This window comes from Copadichromis virginalis, linkage group LG17 (genome assembly GCF_057382275.1).
Source record: "Copadichromis virginalis isolate Kocher_CV1m ecotype Utaka linkage group LG17, C_Virginalis_male_GT1.1, whole genome shotgun sequence".
NCBI lineage: Eukaryota > Metazoa > Chordata > Actinopteri > Cichliformes > Cichlidae > Copadichromis > Copadichromis virginalis.
In genome coordinates, this window is record NC_140634.1 from 25,146,393 (window position 1) to 25,162,478 (window position 16,086).

The following is a 16,086-nucleotide window of genomic DNA, read 5'->3' on the forward strand; positions in this document are numbered from 1 at the left end:
ATTTACTTTTTTTGCTGTGTAGGAGTATAACAAGCTGGTGAGAGCATTAGAAACTGCCTGCACAATGATCTTATTATAGTTATAACACAGCACCTTTTCCCTCATTGATTCAACCCCCTCTGCTGTGCTCTACCTTTCCCTACACACTTATTTCACTTTAACCTTAGTCCTTATTGCATGACTGAAATGCCTGAACTGGTACAGCCACAACAATAAAACCACCTTCCTAATCTTACAACAAATCTGCTCTGACCTGTCAGGTCATGGACAGTTGACCTTTGGGGATGTCCTGTTGTGCCTGGTAGTAAAATGTTTGAGTCCTTGGGGTTATTGAATCAGGCTTGTTTTGGAACATCCTGCTCAGTTTGCTTGGTCTTACAGCAGTGTAGAGACAAAGGTTTGCAACCGCATTGCAAAAAGATGATCAGTGTTACTTCTCTGCTGTTAATGTTGTGGCTGATCAGTGTAAATGCACTGATGACAGCCTATGTCACAGAGGTGATTCAAGAAGACACAAGTTCAAATATTAGGACGTTGTTTCGTTAGTAAACATTGAGCTGAGGTCTTGTAAAGTTATATGATTACCGACTCATTTCAACAATTTTTAACTGTTTTTAAGGACTCTCTCTTGTTTTTTTTTTTTGTGTTTTTTTTAGCAAAACATAATTATGTTTAATGTCTCATTGTTTGGGAAACTGGAATCTTAAAAATTGTTTTTCAGCTTTTAGCATCTGGTTGCTAGTTAAATTGTGAGGGAACGTCTCTGTGGTGCAGATGCAGAAAGACGGCACAGTGAGATGGCATCCCAAATCAAAGAAAATACTTCAGAGAAATTACAGTTTTTCATTGCACCTGGCAGGACAAAGAAAGCAGTTGGATAGGAGAGTAGGGCAAGCTCACTTAGTAATCTGTGAAGTCTGGATAAGTTTCATAAGGCCTTCTACGGCAGCCGTGAACAGTCATAATCATGTAAATGAACTTTGTTAACTAATTTCTGTGTTAGACGCTCCTTGTTTATCTGAAAAGCTGATTTTTAAAGCTTTGACCATAACTGACTCATCTTTTTTGGACAGACATTAAAGGGGAGACATCAGGATGGGACCACAGCTCCCTGCATGCCCTGCTGTCTCCTATCACCTTATCACAGCTACCTGGCCAAAACACCGCAGAGCCTCGCCAAGCCGACCAGACAAATATGGCCCTCGTCTCTTTCATCCAGTATCTGTTTTAAGTGCTTCTGAGGAAAGCTGTGCATTAAACAGGGCGAGATTCTGTGTTGTGTTACATACAGTGTACAGTTTAAGGTCCCTCTCTTCCTCCTCTCAGCAGGAGTAGGTTCTCACCGTGGAGCTATCCAGTCGCTGCACCGCAGATGGTCCAACTGTAGGGGAGACAGTTAGGGGGGAATTATCATGAAGTCTGAATATTTAGGTTCCTACTGTGCAAGATGGATCCAGAGGGAAAGGAAACATTATTTCTACTTCCTTACCACCCCAAACCACAAGGTTAGAGATTCTCAACAGGGAAAAGAAACATTTTCTGAGTAGCATGTTCCTGCAGTAGAGGAGGCTGCAGTTTCAGGACTGCATCTAAGGGGAAATATTTCTTTTACCTAAGAACTACCTACCAAACGATTACCAAGGACAAGGTTTCTAGAACGCGCTGTGAGCACTGACAGTAACACTTTTTTTGTTTGTATTTCATCCAAATATGACAAAGGAATGTTGATACAATCAGTGTCTATCTAGGTATTTAGAGTCTCCACATTTAATTTGAGAGCTGAAGAAGTCTCTTGGATGAGATGTGAAGTGTCTTTAAAGAAGTTCAGTCCCTTTCTTTCCAAGCTTCTTAATCTATCAGCTTTATTAAATCTAATATTAAAGCAAACATTTTGCAGTTTAACTCAAGTTTATAGTTGTGTAATCAAAATCTAAAGTTCACATTTCAGGACACAATTTAACCAACATAGAAGTGACTTAAACCTGCACTTTATCTAATGGCCACCAGGGGGCTGTCAACCATTCCTGTTGCCCATTTGTATTAGGGTTTTGCAGATACGTGACCAATAACCACATGAGGTTAACCTGTCCAGCATTTTAAACATGCCACACTTTTGATGACAATGTAGAATCGAATGAGTAAGGGCCCAGTCGCACGGGCGTAAGTCGCACCGGCTGTGAAGGAAAAATGGTTTGTGACGCACTTTTTCTTTTAGTTTTACCACTACTGTGGTACTGTGTTAGCGACTGTTTGCAGAAAACCAATGAAAACTACAGGCAGCCCTCGCCACCAAAAACAATCACTAGGAAGTTTCTGCTGCAGCAACTTCTTTGCAACTGATTTCACCCAGTAACTCCCAGGAACCCAGCTAAGGTTGTATCACATCCAAAGTGGTGGACAACTTTTGGAGTCACGTGAGAAACTTCAAAAAAACGTGCACAGAGTACCGTTCATGTTGTATTCCAGTCTATTTTACCATGTTGTTTTGTCTCTGCATCCCTTCACATATGTGGGCGAGATCCAGCCAAAGCATCTGATTCTATCTTTACTTCTACCTGACAATGAGGTAATTGTGCAAAGCTGCATAACATGCAAGAACTGCAAGACAGAAAGTACTGTATGAAAATGCAAAGTGATTGGTTGCTCTTTTGAGGTCATCCAATTCAGTAGGTGGAAGAGTCAAACAAACTTTGATCATGGTAGTGGTCACTGTGGGCCTGAAACTATATAGTCTCCTCTATTGCAGGAGCATTGTCTTCCTTTTTCCACACAATGGCAGTTACTTGTAGTGACACCATCATAGAAGTAGTCATGGATCACTCAAAGGAAATTCCTGTTTTGAGTGGACATCACCAGCGACTAGATATCAGTGAGCTGTGGACATCACAGATCAGGGGACAGAGTGAGTAGAGACAGAGGAACACACGAAGGCTGTTTCTGTGTTATTGGGAACACCTTGTTAGAAGAGAACGCTGGCCAAAAATCAGTATATTTTGATGAGTTCCCATCGTGTATTACTGCATGGCATAATTGATAATGATTTCCTTTAATGGATAATTCTGGTTTATTGTGATCTTGAGTTATATAGTGTGCATATAGGATATAGTACAGTCTTAATGAGCAGATTGAGTTTACTCATTTTTAGTAGGACCTGAAATACCTAAACTTTCTTTGACTTAACCATTATGGATGGGCAGAAATTTGTATAAGTATAGCCGAATAGTTTTAATATTTACAAGAGCTCAAAATACTCAAAAGTTGAACTCATTTTCCTAATGAAGGCTGTCACGGATAGCTGAAAGTGACAACTAACTGTTGTTTTAATTGCTGAGATATGGGAATGTGGCAACAAAAGGTAGTTCAGAGCAGTGTGGTGATCACACAGGTTTTAAACTGATCCCCTAACAGCCCAAAACCTTTCAAGATAAAACAAACAATTGCTCATTCATTAGGTAGTTTAATAAGTAGTTTTACAGTAGAGAGTTTACTTTAACCAACCTGTGCTCAGTGTCTGAACTGTGCTAAACTGTGGAAGGTCTTTCTGTTCAGCTCTGTCCTTTTTTAGCATCTACGTCAATCTCTGTGGTTTAAGGTTTCAATTGTGTCCCAGTTTATGCTTTCAGATCTCACTCTCTTAAATACAGGGTTTGTCATCAAATTGGCAGACTTCCATTATTTTTTATTGAGGTTCAACTTTCTGTGTAGTGCAAGAAGAGTAGTCTAATGCTCCCAAATCTCAGCAATTTCTTTAGCAAGAACAATATTACCATTTTAAAAAACAAAACCCAAACTACCCAAATTTCACAAACCAGCATTGCCCTTTAATATTAAGACTGTTTTAGCCAGAGTCCTCTTTAACAGTAAAGGGTTGAGGAATCGCACAAACTGTCAGTTTTAGTTTGAAAAACATTCAAGATGTACTGTTCACCTATGTAAACCTCCTGATTCAGGCCAACTTACATAGCACCGCTCAGCCACTTTTTGTTTTGCTGCTTCATTACTTCAAGGGTTAAACCAACAAGCATGGGTCCTAATCCATAACTTGACCCCTAGTTTGTTTTTAACTACCAGGGTGAAAGGCCATCTATTTTGCAGCTCTGCAAAACAATACCCTTGGAGTTGGATATTAAAGAGAGCTAATTATAGAAAGAGAAAAGAGAGGCGAGGGTGATAGACCACAAAGAAAAGGAGAGATACAGCAGGACAGTGGTTGGCAGAGACCATGTAAAGAGGAGGGAATATATGTAGACTAATACTACAAATAATAATATTAACACACGCAGGGCCAACAAGCCCAGGACCTTCAGATGGGCTGACCTTGAAACCAATCCAAATACATGTCGTCAGGACTGTCATCCAGCGCCTCATAGAGGACTGCAGAGCAGCCGTCACAGAGTCAGAGAGAACAAGAGACACAGTCAGAATGCTCCTCACACACAGCAGGGGCAGGAACTCCTGCTCCCAGGTGAGATGCTTTCATCTCCCTGTTCAACAGGCAGACATAACCTATGTTTTGTTTGAAAGCCAGGCTTGAGAAATGCGACAGTGTCATGTGTGAGAAATGAAGTGCACTTACCCTCGGGGGGCAGTCTTCTGGAGTGACCGGATGTTGCGGTGAGACGGAAGCCAGCAGGAAGTGTTTCTGCTGATCCAGGCATCATACTGATACCATGGATGTCCCGGGGAGGGAACTGCCTCCGCCACGATGGGCCTCGGAAGTCTTTGTCATCGCACTGAGTGACAGAATGATAGAGAGCTTGTTTTTAGACAGAAAAGTTAAATAATTGAGGTGAGAGAAGAAAGTTTCAAGAGTAGTCTTTGACTACTATCCCGAGTCCAAACGGCTCTCGCTCTCACCACCTGGTTCAGGCCTTAAGACCGGTTTGTGGCTCTCCTTTCCCTCCTGGCAACCTCCGGGACTATTGTCCTTTCAAAGTGAAGTTACACCTTTGTTAAACATGTTGATTGCAGTGGTACTTCTATTCAGTAAGTAGTTGATGACTTGTTTAAAGGCAAGTTGGCATCTTCCATACAGACTATGGGTGACAGCAGCAATCTGCTAAGCAACCACAGGAAGGTTTATGGTCCGGCACCCCCTTTACTACTGATTTCACCTAGCAACAGCCAGCAACCGGTCGGGGCTGCCGAGTGGTTTGTTCCATAGCAACAAGAGGCTACCAGGAGATCTCCAACTTGTCTATAGGCCTGTGCAACTGAGGCCTAATAACACTGATAAGCTTAATGCTTCAACATAAGTGAAAACAAAACATCCTGGCAGAGCTCATTACTTTTAAAGGGTAACATGACATGTAGGATTTTGGATTTTCTTTTACAAACTAACTTCACAATTTGTAAGAGTATTCGTTATATTTAACTATCTAATAAAGTTGATAGAATGTGACTGTTAGAAATCCTTTTAAAGGCTTAGTTTTCACATTTCACCTCACAGTGGTGTGATGCCTTGTGGGTGATAGTTACTTCTTACCTCATCCAGTCTTCTGTCAGTGCCCAGCGCCAGCAGATTATTGTACTCTCGCTCCAGAATCTGACGTGCCTGAGGGGAAGAGGAAGGAGAACAAACAAAAAAAAAAAGACAACACATTCAGAAGGCCAGCTATTCTTAGCTGCATGGTAGCCGAGGCAGCTGACACATTACGTTATTCGTGGATTTTACCCGAGTATAGAGATGAGATAAGCAGTGAAAATTCACAGGGAAACTTGCCAGGGTGACAGTTGGCAAATCTGCATGCTCTGATTTAGATTCCACCGGCTTTTGAAGGCTGATACCAACATTCCTCTATTTTTGGACTGAAGCTGGCGACTGATGATATTTCTGCCCATAATTTACACCTTTAATTTTTTTTTTTTCAATGTCTATGCCAAAAAAAGAGCTCCAAAAAATATCTCAATCGCAATAAAGATTTTCTGTTTCCAGCTGGAAAAACGTTAGACCAACTTAATGTTGTTGTTAGTGCACAGTCAAATCTGCCAAAGAAAATTGACTAGACTGCACAGTGCAGCTGCAGTAGTACCTGAGTGTTTTGTGTGGGGATCTGGAGGAGCAGTGCCAGGCTGCTGTAGTCAAAGTTATCATCCAGGGCAACCAGAGCTCCATGCACACCGCTTTCCAGCAGGATGTTGGCGTAGTCCCTCAGGCCTATGCTCTGCACCCAGCGGATGACCCGCTCATTACTCCACACCAGAACGTCTGCAGAGACAAGTATGGACTTCAAATGTTTTCACATATGTTTGGTTTATTACAACATTTTTGTACCTGAAAAAGTGTCAACTGAACTTGCACATTTTACCAGATTTAAAATACTTTTAGACTAGATGTTAGTCTGGAAATTTCTGATAGAGTAAGATTTCACACACAGTTCATACAAAGCGGAAATAAGAACAACTGTTAGTTATTCATTTTATGTTTTAAAGGAACTGTCACAGAAATACAGTTATGTTTTCATGCAGGAACTCAAGACAAATCATGGAGGAAATTTTCAGCCTTGGCGAAGATGCGCACTCTCAAACTGCTCGTGTCTTGGATGTACTTGCCTCTCATTTCATGCTGGCTTTGCTCCCTGCGTCTCTCCAGCTCCTTCCTGTCATAGTTGAGCTTCTTCAGACACATGATCCCATACTGTAAACTTGTTCTGATTTCAGGAAAACAAAGTTAAAAAGAAACGGATGCCCTCTCAGCTTAGCACCTCCCAAAAAGCCTTTTATAATATGAGTTACTAGAGCCAGATCAAACATTTTGTACATATATTATAAGTATGATGCAAGTCTACTACCTGTGGAAGCTGTCCACCATTTTAAGGTGCACCCTCAAGTCCTTCTTGGTGAGGTGGTCCAGCATACGGGCATCCACGAGGCACTCCATGAAGTAGCTGCGGTACTGAGGTAGTCCTAGACTGGGCAACCACTCGTTCCCTATCCACTCATGGTTCATGTCACCATAGGCAAGAGTCTAATAGAAAACACATTTAACAAGATGTTTAACATAACTCGCCAAACCAATTGCACGTTTTCACTCTGTCTGTAAGAGACAACAGGCTTTCCACCCACCTGTGCCCAGCTGCCCTCTTCAGACTCCGACTTCTGGCTCAAACACAGGGGAAAGAAAATGAAGACCAATTGTCACTTTTAGAACAATAACAAATCCTTAAAGTGCATCCAAATCAAACTGATAGTGCATGAGGAGATCCTGAAGGGAAACACAAATTTCAGCAGCAGCTGTTATACACCTTATGGCTTATGATGTTTTTTGTTTTTCATACCCAATCAAAAGTAGACCCTGTCAAAATTGGCATTTGCTGTAGTGTTCCAGCAATTTCGATAGCTGAAGGAAGGTGCTTTTATTTATTTTTTAACTTAATTTACCTTAAATTGCATGTAAGTGGATGACAATGGAGACTCAATTAAAATAATGGGACAATCTGAATCCAGTTAATTATGATACAATATGGTAATAAAATAAATCAAACAAAAAACCTCCCAAAACTTACCCATCATTTTATAACGAACACTCTGCCTGCTACACTGACACTGACACTTGCCTCCGGAGCAGCCTGAGAATGAGGTGATGAAACGTCTCTCCACACGTTTACAAGTTTCTCTATTTCTAAGATTGGTATTTTGATTAAACTCTACGGCATGCAGTTTCATAAGGATAAGTCCCCTGTATGCGAAAAAGCTGACTGCGAAATGTGATTTAAATAACTCTGACATCTGGTATGTGGTGAGTAACAACACCACAGAAATAAACAGCTGAGAATTGATGATTCGTGACCTTTCATTATGGAGCATCACTGAGCCAAAGAACAGTGAACGGTGACTCAAACCTTCATTGAGGCATCAGCAGCTGCTAAAAGCTTCAAGCTGGCCATTAGTGTTGAGAAGAGGTTCATAGACTGGGGAAGGGTTTAAGCGCTTCATGTCTTCTCCATTAGAAACCATTCATATTTTTCCACAACCACCCTCTGATAATCGCACTTATACCACCAGACAAATATGAGTGACAGAAAGAAAAGGGTAACCGTTAAAGGACACAGCAGGACTGACCGTTTTGGAAGGGGCTGCCAGGGTCTCCATCTCCTCATGGGTCACCCATACATTGCCTGATGGCTATAAGGGGCAGAGCCCAAGAGACAGAGCAGCAGCGGGGTTGGTAGTAGAGGTCCGGTAGGAGGGGCAAGCAGTGTTAAAGAAGAAGAGCAGCACCACTGTAAGCCAATAGTGTTATAGCATCACAGTCAGATGATGAACTGGCCCCAAACCCGCCAGGGGTCAAAGGGCATATGCAAAGGACAAAAACACAAAGTATAACACAGGACATATGCATACAATACATACACAAGAGACACAGATAACAGGGACATTTGGCATGCACAACATTTAAGACTGAATAAATTAGTAACCAATACCAACAAACATGTAAATTACACGTTACCCATCTATTCACCTTCCACTAGCAGACAGCCAGTTCACTCAAACAAGCGAAACAAAACACATCTCTAATGGTGTCTGTCCATATCATTCACACCTACAGGTCCAACTAACAACAGTAGTGATGATTATGTTAATTGTCTTGGCTACTCTACGTGATAAATTAGTAAGAAAGGCAGTTAAATGGACCTGGATTATGTTTGGGGATTTTTCCATTAATGATGTTCTTATTAATGGATTAAAAAAATACAGTAACATAATGCTAACCTTTAATAAACCTCTCTGTGTGACTGTATTACATTATTTTTTAATTTATTGTTTTTTAAGCTGGTTTCTCTCATTGTTGTCCGTTTGGCTGCATTGAGTTGTCACTGTTGAGCAAAAGAATGACTGTTCAGCAGCTACAGGATCAGATATTATTGCCTAGATAATAAAAATGTAAGGCAGTGATTTCCAGTCAAGGGTCACTATAGGACAGATGGGGCAACTATGGCTCAGGAGATAGAGCAGGTCGTCTAGCAGGTCGAAAACGTCCCAATGCGTCCATTGGAGCGTGAAAATTTGAGGGCATATAAGGTGAATGGGTGAATAAGGCCTGTAGTGAAAAGTGCTTTAAATGGTAAATGGCCTGTATAGCGCTTTACTAGTCCTTAAGGACCTCAAAGCGCTTTACACATCCAGTCATCCACCCATTCACACACACATTCACACACCGGTGATGGCAAGCTACATTGTAGCCACAGCCACCCTGGGGCGCACTGACAGAGGCGAGGCTGCCGAACACTGGCGCCACCGGGCCCTCTGACCACCACCAGTAGGCAACGGGTGAAGTGTCTTGCCCAAGGACACAATGACAGAGACTGTCCAAGCCGGGGCTCGAACCGGCAACCTTCCGATTACAAGGCGAACTCCCAACTCTTGAGCCACGATCGCCCCACGATCGTATCTCACCAGATAAGTTAATTTTCACTTTTCTATTTGAACTAAGCACCAGTCTATTTAAACTGGACTGGTTTAATATGTGTGCATATTACTGTAGAAAGTAATTACTCTGGAAAAAAATCAAATGTAATTAAAAAAACATAGAAGTGAAAGTTACTATTGTGTGCTAATAGCAAAAAAAATTGCTAAAGAAACTGCGAAAAGTATGAACAGGGGGATGAAGTTGTTAGCTTGGGATACATGGAGAATAAAAAAGTAGTATAAACTAAATGTGAAAAGGAAGGGTGGGTCTGACTGTGAAGCAGCATGCTCATTTACTAATGACTTGCGATCGTTAGCCATTGACCGTGAGGTTTCGCATTATAGGTAATTATCCATTATGAAATGGATATGACCAAGATTTATAGTATAAAATATAAATAAAATCAACAAATTGATCTGTGAAGGGGTTCTTGAGTCCATCTGACAGGTGTTTGAAGGTAAAACATTTAAAAAGGTTGGGATGAAATGGTAAAAGGTAAAAACCATTGCATTTTTCTGGTTTCAACGAGGCTGGGAAACCACCTGAGTCTTTACACTCTCTAGAGTTTCTGCTTGACATGCACATCCTGCTGCATTTACAAGGTCAATTAACCCCCTCTGTTAAGTGCAGAGGTTTTAAGTGTGAGGCCTGCCACAGTTGGGGGAGTTTGATTGGACTCGTCTCTGGCTCTGTAATGAAAATTTCATGAGGTGTGGAAGTGGAGCTAAGTGGTGGAAGAGAGGGTGAGGTGAAGGGGTAGCACAGCGGAGAGTACCGGCAAAGTTACTAAACAACAGGAGAGGTGAGAAGAGATTCTGAGCTATAATGCTTGCATGCATACTAGCAGCATCTAAAAACAACTTTAATGAATGCTCCTGGCTGGGTTTATACAGCCAATGCAACTTCTCACGTCTGCGTGATATATGAGCTGCACTGTAAGTCTAAGTGTACCTTTTGTATAACAGCATATTTGCTCTGCAGTGTGAACAGTTGCGATCATTAAGGAACAGCAGAGTCCTCAGAGTCTGTATGCAATTATCATGACAGGAGGGAGCAATGAAAGCAACTGTGGTGTGGAATAACTGGCAAGCTAAATTACAGTACACGTAGGAGCCATGTTTTACAGACTGGGCCATCACCAACTCCCACTGTAATATACGCTTACTTATCATAAAGCAACTATTAAAAACCACAGACAACTTGGATGTGATGGTAAGGACTGAGCGTGTTACCCATGCGTGAAGATGTGGTGTATGCAAGCAGGGAAGCTCATGTCCCAAAAATATTTGCTAGAACTGTTTTGGAGGCAGAAATTATGATTGCAATAACCTTTTTTTTCTTGCAGAAGTGTTGCAGTACATGTATGTGCACTATAACCAATGTGACCTAGTTAGCTATAGCTAGCTAGAGCTTCAAGTGCTTTACCTACATCATAAAAAACACATTTAAAAAAAAAAATCACAATGAAAAACTAAAAATACACATGACCAAACTCACAAAAACTCAATTTAAAAGGTGCAAAACAGACAGAATGTATGTTGAAGGAATGGCTCCACATCTCAGGATTTAAAACCACAAGATTAAACCAGGAAGTTGTTAGCTTAGCTTTGTATAAAGATGGGAAACAGCCGTGTAAAGTCAGGTCTATCCAGCATCTTGAAAAATCACTAATTCCTTTTTTGTTTCGTTTTTTGTGCGGGTAGATATGCGGTTTATTATCATTTTCTGATATACCTAGGCTAGCTAGGCTAACTGCTTTCCCATGTCCAAATCCTTGTTCCTTCTTTGTCTGTTTTTTTGCCAATTCTGTTGTTACAAATTATGAGAAAATTTCCCTCCTTTAGAGCAACGCTTCCTTCAACAAATATGTGTGGAAATAAAATTCCCACATTTTCCGTGTAACTCACGGTTCTGGAGGTGGGCGGGGCCGAGGGGCTGGTGAGGGAGACCATTTCTTGGATTGCCAAGCGAAGTTTGAGGCGGTGCAGAGGGTTACTGATTCCGATCTCCCGCTGGATTTCGGTGTCAGATAGGGCCGACATGATGGCACCGCTCTTCACGTTGGCACGACATGCTGCCACGTACCAGGCCGGCATCCCCAACCACAACTTCATCACACAGAGGTGAGGAGACAACAGTGTTAACCTGAAAGACTGAGTACTTATTTGGCAATAAAAATCATGTTAAAAAAACAAACAAAAAACTTTCAGTCAAATATATTTTAATATCAGCCTTAATCCTATATGGCGCCATCTTTAACTAGAACATTGTGCTGGAGGATTAGGGAGGTCATGAACTGGCTTGTGAATGTACATATGCTAGTAAACATTAGGGGGCAGAAGAGTGTCTGTATTTTGGGTCCTTTAGCTGTATATTCCAGTGTTTTCTTAAACGTCACTGAGTCACTACAGTGATCATCACATATTCTTAAATTTCTATTCTGTGCTACTGTTCGGTAAATATCCATGCAAGTGATTGAAAACTGGGTCATAACTTCATACTTCAATAAAAGTAAAGCTACATCCATCATACGCGCTTCAATTATTAATATACCTATAGGTGATAGGTGACCATTTACCTCCAGCCACGCAACAACAGTAGGACCGTCCCACTGGGCAAAAGGTAAACCCTTTCTCCTAGCCTCCTCCAGCAGCTCGTGTCTGAGGGCAGGGACAGAGGAGACCTGGTATGAACACATGAATTTGTACATCCTGAACACACATTTGTTCAGTCTAACAAAACACCAGACTTTCTTACATCTCGCATCCTAAAACCTGCTCACATGCTCTTCACAAACTCCTGCAGTTAACGTTGTGCTGTTGCAGATCTGTGTGTGTGTGTAGTACACAAAGAGGATTGTACTCATTCGCATTTTATCTCTCGGTCCAGCCTGTACTCCTATAGCATTGAAAGGGGCAATAATTCATCATTGACTTCTGTGCTAACGGACAGTGGAGCGCAGATATGCACAGCTGTATCTGCACTCAGAGAAACACACAGGCCTTGCATTAATGCAATTCACTGACTTCACTGAATCCACAGTCCTTTAGGCTAGCTCATCCCTGTCATGGCTGCAATACGGAGGGCTAAAGCTGACATAATTAAAAGAAATCAATAAATGGCTGACATTAAATTCCTCTCAATAAATAATTGAAAAATAATGCAGAAATTATACAATTATGACAGGTGAGAATCCCATTTGAATTGTAACCATATTTTTGTTATTCCCCTGTTTATTATTATTTCCATTTATTTTGTCTTTTTGTTAAACCTTGGTGGTTTAGACTTTGGCCAGTTCTGAGACTAGGAGGAGACACAAATCCCAGGGAGGGTTGTGTCAGGAAGGGCATCTGGCATAAAAATCTGCCAAATAAAATATGAAAAGAAATCCACTGTGGTGAATCCTTGTGAATAATGTTACAGATGAAGAAAAGGTTTGTTTATTTGTAAGTTTTCTTTATGCATTTACACCTTTGTGTTCTATTTGTGAGCTTGGTGTTGATTAGCCAAAAGCTGCCAAGTTGACCCTTGACAGTTTCTATAAGCAGAAATGCACAAATAAACGAAACAAAACAAACACAAGAAAAGAAAAGCTTGGTGAAATAGAGACAAAAAAATGCTAAGAATATATAATACAGAAATAGAAAAGACATGATGACCCCCTCCATTAAGTTCCACCTTATTGTGCGCTCGAGTTACATCCGCAGCTATGCCGTACGAGGCGTTTACCCTGGTAGGATTTCCCAAGGTAAACTGGTCCTGGAGGTGCAAGGCCAGGTCCCCCCCCCTCAAAAGACTGCTATGAAGAACACAGCACGCTCCTCGTGGCCTGGTCTTAGCCCTTTATACACACGAGGCAGCGCTCCCATGGATCCATCACCTACGGGACAAGCCATAGGTGTGTGGTGCAGAGTAAATCAAGGTGGTGTAAGCCTTGGCAAACCAATCCCCAGTTCCTTAAACTGGTTCTTGGGATGTTGGAAGCTGAGGTATTTCAGCCATATCCAAGTGGGAGGAAGCCCCCGGGCAGACGCAGGAAATGCTGGAGAGATTTTGTCTCTCAGGTGGTTTGGGAACACCTCTGAGGAGGTGGATAAAGAGAAGATCTGGGAATCTCTGCTTCGATGGCTACTCCCAGAACCAAGACCCGGGTGAGTGTCAGGAAAAAAAACATGGATGGAAAATAAAAAAATAAACAGAGTAAATAATGCAACGGTCTGTCATTATTTTTAATGATTTAATTAATGCCTTATTATCTAAATGTTTTTATTATTTTTAATATTATTTTGAATGCATCTCAAGTCACATCTATTTACTGAGACATTTAGGCATTTACGCATTTGCATATTTTTGATTTTTGGTAGTTATGACTGTATACTATTTGTAAGCTAATATAAAATGTTACCTTTAAATTACATAACAGATGCAGCTACAGAGAGCAAGCTGTCTCTAGTAATTTAAGACTTGCTACTTAAAGTTTGCAATAGTTCAACCTGGAACTCTAAATTTCTTTCTGCATATAAAATATGTTCACACTATATTTAGAGGATTGCTTCAACCTTGGCAGAAGTACTCCATCAACAACAATGCCCACACCTGGAAAGCACAGTGCTGCAGTTATCTGCTCAGTGATTCTGGGCACCACACTAAACACGATTATCCATCTCATCGTAGTTTTTTTCTGCAGAGATAGATTTTCATTTGTTTCGGATGTTTGAATCATGCAGTCGGGTGTTTTTAAGTGAAACTTGTCTTCACACTTCACACTTCACACTCCATGTTTTGTTTTTTTTAGCAGGTGTTGAAGTGTAACATCTGAGGTCTAAGTACTATTTTGTTATGCTTCCTTTTGAGGGTAGCTTTGAGCACTGGAAACAACCTATTCAGCCCAATGCAATTTGCACCATATCGACAAGGAGAAGCAAATAGATACTCTTTGTCTGTCATGCAAAGAGCTATTTGTGTTGTCCTCCCACATTCAGCGAGATACAGAACTGATAAACAGCCTAAAAATGCCTGATGAACAGGGGACTGAGGAACACACTCGTACTCACATCCACGCACGAAAAAACAACAACAACACAGTTCCTATTCTATTTTGTGAACACATTTCATAACAAAATGAAAAAAAAAAATCAAACTCTGAATCAACCTCCCTTTCCCCGATTGTGTTGTCAAAGAACTTGACAAATGGAAGGAGAGGGCTTTGTAATAAACATGATACATGTAGCACTCTCAGCATTGAAGGCCTCGGTGTGGTGAAAGGGCACTTAAACACACCACACATGGCATACAAAGGCCTACAGGTGACAGAGGAAATGTGTTCATCCAAACACAACCAGATACATTCACTGTCTTATCTATCCAGCACATGGGGAAGATAGCTCATGTTTTATGTTCAGGTCAAGTCTAATGCATGGAGAAATACATCCACTGAACATAGCTGGGGGAAAAGGGAAGTAAGGAGACAGTTATGATAAATCATACAACCAAAAAGAACCTCTGACATTCTCATAACCAGATGTTGCAGCTGGTTATTTCACACAAATAGATAAGAGACACAGATAAGGAGAGGAAAACATTCTGGGTATAAAAATTGGGCCCCAGGTTTAGCGGCGGCACATTCTCTGTCCAGCCATGGATGCAGCTGCCATTGAACTGTAAAAAGGGGGGGAAGAAAAAGTGCTCATGTGGTAAATGAAAAAAAAGAAAAGAAAGAAAGCAATGGCATCATTAACAGCCATGAAGGATAGATAGAGACGTCAGCTTTGGCACTGGTTCTTTCAGGAGAGGACGGATGAGCAGACACACAGAAGAGATGACACAAAGGGCAAAATGGCTGAGACAATGTCATATCCAGGAGGGCATTTATACATCCTCACAACTTACCCGCTTTGTTAGAGTCAGAGGATGATGAGAGGGAGAGGAAGGGTAAGAGAGGAGAGAGTCAAAGAAGAGAGAAAGAGGGAGAAAGAGAGCGACGGGGAGACAAAAGTACACACATGTTAATGAGTTTATAGGCAAATTCACCCTACGGCTCTAAACACAAACACTTGCACTCCCACTCACTTGCGCACACACACACAGAGACACATATCTCACAATGGAAGACATTCTTTAACAGGAGCATCTGTAGAGCAGTCCAAAAAAGTCATCTTCTACAATGCAGTCCTGATCACATCTCGTGCAGCAGAAGAAATGAGAAATGCACTGAAACACAGCAAGACCCTCCCCTCCATGGCCTTACATTCAAATGCTCAGTTACATTCAGATACTTGTTGTTACCTCTTGAAGGAAAACAAAACACACCAACAATGAGATCACAGCAGTACTGATCAACCAAGATGCTGAAATGGAAATAGTGCAGGCAGCTTAATGGCATGCAGTGAGGAGGAGGAGGAGGCACCAAGATGCAAGGTGGTGGCGTGTGGTCTGAATCCCGGACACTGCTATGAAGAAGTCGGTGCAGTGGAAGGAAAACAACACATTTGTCAACATACGGAACAACAGTAATCTCTATTGACCAAACTACATGGGAGGCAAAGTTATCCGTCATGACAACTCAATGTGCACTTCGAGCAAATGACATTCATCATTTGGCACTGAGGCATGGCAAATGCGCACACACACACGAACATACACGCACATTTATTCTGAAACACTCCAGCTGAGAGAGC

At 41.4% G+C, this 16,086-nt stretch overlaps 1 protein-coding gene across 6 annotated transcripts in view; it reads right to left on the reverse strand.

Moving 5' to 3' along the window:
* Positions 1-16,086, reverse strand: part of ppfia2 (PTPRF interacting protein alpha 2) — a 182,267-nt gene that overhangs the window by 2,913 nt on the left and 163,268 nt on the right. For 2 of the 6 annotated variants that reach the window (XM_085437296.1, XM_085437295.1), the window contains exons 21-31: positions 11,988-12,069; positions 11,317-11,517; positions 8,062-8,124; positions 7,066-7,098; positions 6,792-6,967; positions 6,553-6,650; positions 6,033-6,208; positions 5,486-5,554; positions 4,577-4,733; positions 4,318-4,374; positions 1,290-1,381 (exon numbers count right to left, since the gene is read on the reverse strand). In XM_085437296.1, coding sequence (XP_085293422.1) covers positions 1,323-1,381; positions 4,318-4,374; positions 4,577-4,733; positions 5,486-5,554; positions 6,033-6,208; positions 6,553-6,650; positions 6,792-6,967; positions 7,066-7,098; positions 8,062-8,124; positions 11,317-11,517; positions 11,988-12,069 — 1,171 coding nt within the window. In that variant the 3' untranslated portion in view covers positions 1,290-1,322. The remainder of the gene's footprint in view (positions 1-1,289; positions 1,382-4,317; positions 4,375-4,576; positions 4,734-5,485; positions 5,555-6,032; positions 6,209-6,552; positions 6,651-6,791; positions 6,968-7,065; positions 7,099-8,061; positions 8,125-11,316; positions 11,518-11,987; positions 12,070-16,086) is intronic. The other 4 variants (XM_085437297.1, XM_085437299.1, XM_085437300.1 and 1 more) reach the window with 4 other exon arrangements.